General features: G+C 33.8%; 1 protein-coding gene across 2 annotated transcripts; it reads left to right on the top strand.

Moving 5' to 3' along the window:
- Positions 1-1,114: 1,114 nt before the first annotated feature.
- Positions 1,115-4,998, top strand: LOC133798812 (probable receptor-like serine/threonine-protein kinase At4g34500). Of its 2 annotated transcripts, none has more exons than XM_062237257.1 (7): positions 1,115-1,887; positions 2,792-2,896; positions 2,995-3,117; positions 3,366-3,536; positions 3,655-3,784; positions 3,873-4,089; positions 4,631-4,998. In XM_062237257.1, exons 1-7 carry the CDS (start codon positions 1,268-1,270, stop codon positions 4,645-4,647), a joined length of 1,383 nt encoding a protein of 460 aa, XP_062093241.1. In that variant the 5' UTR covers positions 1,115-1,267; the 3' UTR covers positions 4,648-4,998. The 2 variants fall into 2 exon arrangements, with proteins under 2 accessions (XP_062093241.1, XP_062093240.1); XM_062237256.1 differs by having other exon boundaries at positions 1,116-1,887; positions 3,873-4,082.
- Positions 4,999-5,331: the final 333 nt, after the last annotated feature.

Genomic DNA, 5,331 nt, shown 5'->3' with positions numbered 1-5,331 from the left:
AAAAATATTTTTTATTTTTAAAACATAGAAACTGCTTTTTAAAAATAAGTAAGGGTGTTTTATATTGTTTTCATAAAACAATTTTTAAAAATAAAATTATAAAGACATAAAATTTTGAGAACAACTAAAAATTGTTTTTAGTTGTTCTTAAATTTTTTTTTGTCAATTTTTTTTCTCACGTAACCTTCTTAATTATTGTTATCTCACATTATTTTTTCTCTCATTAATTTATCTCTCCTCACTTTCTCTAATATTAGTTTCTCTCTCATCACTTATTATCTCATTATTTTCTCTCTCATTCCTATATTCTTATTTTATCTCTTTTTATTTTTTTTCTATTTCGTTATTTTCTCTCTCATTACTTTTTTTTTTGCATCAATTTCTCGTTTCTCAATTTTTCTTCAAATCTTTTTCTCTCCTTATTTTGATAAAATTTTCTTTCATATTACTTTATTTAATTATTTATTACAAACTTTTAAAATATTTTTTTTATAAATATATTTATTAATTTTTTATTTAAGATTTTTAAAAATAAAAAATAAAAAATACAATTTTGAAACATAAAAAACAAAAGACAATGTAAAACAGACGCATAATAATTAAGAATTGAAATAAAAGAAACTCAAACAATTTAGAATCCTTGTTAATATTTGTTGTACATAGAATGTAGTAGAAAAGGAAAAAGTGAGTGTTGCTTGCTTAACATGTAACACATATAATATAGTTTGATTTTTTTTTTGGTTATACATGTATCTTTAGTAATACGATGATATTTCAAAGTATTCTTATTTTTAACATGTCAAAAGATTATTTATATATTATTTTTCCTTTCGTGCCTAAATTATATTTATCTTTACAATGATGAGCATTGGGCATTATTTTAAAACGGTACGCACAGGTACAGTTCACAGTACACTATTACTCTACTAAGTGATTGGGGGTGATTTCGTAATTTTAGAAGAGAAGAAAGCCAAACAGTCAAGTAAAGCAAAATTAGATATGAAGCTAAAAAGCATAAACATCGCAATGGCATTTCCGTAATAATCTAACAGGACAAACCCAAATAACTATAAGTCGTCCCTCCTAAACTTCCTTTTCTTCAATCTGATCCGTTGAAACAGCAATCGCAATCTCTCTCTCATCCATCTCTATCAGACAGTGCTACCAGTTCTAACGTCTCTATTTCTTTTTCTCTCCTGAGGTCACATCTTCTCCCTCATTTTCCCGAGAAAATACTCTCCGACTCTTTGAATCATCGCCGGTGACAATGCCGGTTTCCGGAAGCACCTCCAGCGAGGCCGAAGCTTCTGGAAATTTTATCACCCAAAAGCTCAACTCCAAGACGCCATTTCTCAGCTTGAAGCTCTACGTGGTGATCGCAATTCTCTCTCTTTGCGTTTTTGCCGCTCTAGTACTTCTGATCTTTTTCTGCATCCGTACGAATCGAAGTTCCCGTAAGCGCCGAATGCGCGTGAAGCATAGTTCCGGATCCATCCCTCTGGTGTCGAAGGAGATCGTGGAGATCAAAGATTCTGATCGAGCCATCAACAAAAAGTTGGATCATTCTGTGAAGGCGGAGGTCGAAATTGGGAGTTTGGATTTAAAGGAGGAGGAGAAAGATAGAGCTGGAGAGGTTAGGGTTGATGTCGTTGAAAGGGCAAAAATCAGCGAAGAGAGCGATACTTCCGGTGGGAGCCGCAGCGACGCGTCGGCGGTGGATTCGCAGAATATCGGTTGGGGTCGGTGGTACGGCTTGAAGGAGCTCGAGATTGCAACTCGTGGATTTTCCGAAGAGAATGTGATTGGTGAAGGAGGGTACGGGATTGTGTATAGAGGAGTTTTGCAGGATGGGTCTGTGGTGGCCGTAAAGAATCTTCTTAACAACAAGTACATGAAATTTCCATATCCTAACTTTTTTTTTTAATTATTAATCTTCTTTTCTATGAGTTGGTTATACTTGTATCTCGTGTTTGTTGTTCATCTTTAATTTTCTCGAGAAAGTTCACAATTGAAACAATTTCTAGCGAGACAAACAGAGGTTTGGTTTAATTACTCTTTCCTTAATATATAAATTTGACTCCGTCATTCTGTTATTAACTTATTTATTAAACTCATTCGTTTACTTTGTAAAATTTTATACAGTAAAACTTGGATCTGGGATCGCATAATTTATGTCGGTATTAGCCTAATTGTATTGTTTTTAGTAAGTTCTTCATTTCGTTTTTTTTAGTACATGGGTTAAAGATTCTCTTTGTTTTTCCGGTCATTGCGGTCTTCTACTAGTAAAAAGAAATATTCTTAAAAAAGGAAAAGAAAAAGGCATGGATAGTCACTTTCTGCTTTATTCACTTTAATTAACTTATTTATATAATCTTTTGTTTCTTCATTTTTGTTATCTTTCTTTGTTGTGTAGTTTATTCTGTATTTCTTTATTTCATTTCCCTTGTTCCAAATACTAGAGTTAATAATATTTATTTATTTTGAAAAACAATAATCTCTATCCTCTTTCGCATTAACAACATTTTAAAAAGTTATATGGTAGAGAACAATAATAATGAAGGGCAACGCTATGCCAATGCTAATGCTAATGCTCCTCCTGATCTAATCTTATTTAGAAAAATTCGAGTTTTTGGATGTATGTCTGAGATTATAAAAATTCTATGAAACCCAATTGTTTTACTATTTTTACGCATCAGGACATTGCTAAAATAATTTTTTGTTTAACTAATGCGTTAACTTAACTAGTTTAATTTATTGAAGTTCAAACGTTATAATTATCTCATTCGTATAGGGGTCAGGCTGAGAAGGAGTTCAAGGTTGAAGTCGAAGCCATTGGGAAAGTTAGGCATAAGAACTTGGTGGGTTTAGTAGGTTGTTGTGCAGACGGCCCTCAAAGGTAATCCCAGTAATAAGATTGCTTTATTTGTCTGAAAATTTATAAGATTGCTTTTTCTCTTTTATAATGTTGTATGAACATTTGTTTTGGCTATTCAGGATGCTTGTGTATGAATATATTGACAATGGGAATTTGGAGCAGTGGTTGCATGGGGATGTTGGGCCTGTTAGCCCTTTGACCTGGGATATTCGATTAAAGATAGCCATTGGGACAGCTAAAGGGTATAGAGATCCTTTCATATTTGTGTTCTCTTGACGGGATTTTTCTTCATCTCACCGCATTCCTGATTGGTCAAAGTGAAGCTATTATCGATATTCTCTACTTCGATATGGTTAATTAGTGAAAAACAAAATAAATTTAGACTAGAAATAAAATAATGTTTTGCATTGGTTCCCCTAAATTTTAGATTTATTTTTCCTTGGATTTTTCATGTTTTTTTTAATAATTCTGGTTCTTGTCATTATTACAGACTGGCCTATTTGCATGAAGGATTAGAGCCCAAAGTAGTGCACCGTGATATTAAATCTAGTAATATTCTTCTGGACAGAAAGTGGAACGCCAAAGTATCAGATTTTGGATTGGCCAAGCTATTAGGGCCTGAGTCAACCTATGTGACTACACGAGTTATGGGAACATTTGGGTTCGTTCTTCCTTCATACTGCCGAAGCTAGTTTTGATAATTTTAAGTTATTCAGGTTTAAAGGGAGTTCTTATAGGTCTCTACTCTGTATTACCTAATTTTTATCATCGTTCTGCAGATATGTCTCCCCAGAGTATGCAAGCACAGGTATGCTAAATGAGGGAAGTGACGTATATAGTTTCGGAGTTCTACTTATGGAGATAATAACAGGAAGAAGCCCAATTGATTATTCCAGACCAGCTGGGGAGGTGAAATCAAGTATCCTCTTCCTTCAATCCATTTCGAGCATTAATGCATTTTTAGTTTTATAATGACCGTTTGATTGGGGAATTTCAGATGAATTTGGTCGATTGGTTTAAGGGAATGGTTTCAAATCGTCGTGGTGAGGAGGTTATTGATCCTTTGATCGTAGTTCAGCCTCCTCCAAGGATTCTGAAACGGGCTTTGCTTGTTTGCCTGCGCTGTATAGACTTAGATGTCCAAAAGCGGCCAAAAATGGGCCAAATTGTTCATATGCTTGAAGGAGATGACTTCCCTTTTCGCACGGTAACCGGTGGTCTACATCATTCTTCTTATCAAATTATACTAGTTTGCTTCATATACCATGTTGATACAAATTGATATTATTGGAAAGAAGGCATATTTGCCCACGTGTCTTATACTACATAAGATAATACTAAAATATTTTAGGTATTTTGTCTTATTCATTATTTTTTTTGAATTGTCAGTTAGAATGGTTGGGGATTATAATATGTTCTTCAAGTTGCACCCCTCTAATTTTCAAGAGAAGTCATTCCATCATTTGAGCTAAACCCATCTTGGTGCTTGGTGTTTTATTCATTATTTAAACACGTTTTTATGCCATATTTATTCTCTTCATTTTGATCTAATTGAGAATTACCAAGGGGCAGTAATGGTGCCCAACACCAAAGAAGGGGTATATTGCTATTGGTAAAATCTAATATGGGTCATACATATTTTAATTAATAATTATTATGGAGTATCACTAACTAAGGATACCACTTCTTGTGGTGTTGGACACCTTAAGGTGCAAAATAAAAAAAACTCTATCTAATTTGATGAACTGCTTACAGGAACCACGTGCAGCTAGAGATAAAGGTCCCACTCCTACCTGTGTAGCTGCATCCATTAAAGTTCCATATCTGCCCGAGCATTCTGAGATAGGTGATCCCGGTACAGAGAGATCAAGATGGAGGTGATTTTTTTTTGTAAGAGAACCAGTAGTTCGTGTGGCCATATCTGTATCATAATTTTTCACGCTTGCAGAGCCTTTACTTTTCATAATCATACATATTTTACCTTTCTTGATCACATATATTTTTTGGGTTGTATTGCTGCTTATTTTATGTAGACGAGCTTTGTAAATATGAACTTAAATGTTTAGTACGTGAATCCTGTTCAAAATATCAATACCAAGTTTGTTTGGTTTTTACTTTTCTTAGTTTGTGGTATTAGAAAGTGGTATTTGCAGTTCTCATGGTTAGAATTTCACATCAGACTATGTAGAGAAGAGAATGCTTGACCTGCCAAGTGCGTTGAAAACGTTGGCTGTGCGTGCCTTGCAAAAAAGACAGCCTTTTTCAGTGTAACAAAATTACAGTAGGTCTATTTCAGTTATTGTTTTGGCGTAACAAGTGTATTATTATAAGCAATACTGTTCAGTTTGATTATATTAATGAGGTACCATGTGGTTGAAAATAGGAGTTTTTATTTTTATTATTTTCCTTGAGACAAAATAGAAAGGCAATGCAGTCCTTTCTTTAAGGCATCGGTC

The sequence above is a fragment of the Humulus lupulus genome, chromosome 1 (genome assembly GCF_963169125.1).
Source record: "Humulus lupulus chromosome 1, drHumLupu1.1, whole genome shotgun sequence".
Classification (NCBI taxonomy): domain Eukaryota; kingdom Viridiplantae; phylum Streptophyta; class Magnoliopsida; order Rosales; family Cannabaceae; genus Humulus; species Humulus lupulus.
This window is presented reverse-complemented; position numbering and strand designations above follow the sequence as displayed.

Bases quoted from the DNA above. Each gene is read 5' to 3' on its own strand.
- LOC133798812 (XM_062237256.1), top strand. From the start codon at position 1,268: ATGCCGGTTTCCGGAAGCACCTCCAGCGAGGCCGAAGCTTCTGGAAAT. The intron at 3,118-3,365 runs GTATAGAGATCC...TCATTATTACAG, and splicing joins GCCATTGGGACAGCTAAAGG to ACTGGCCTATTTGCATGAAG. The intron at 3,537-3,654 runs GTTCGTTCTTCC...ATCGTTCTGCAG, and splicing joins CGAGTTATGGGAACATTTGG to ATATGTCTCCCCAGAGTATG.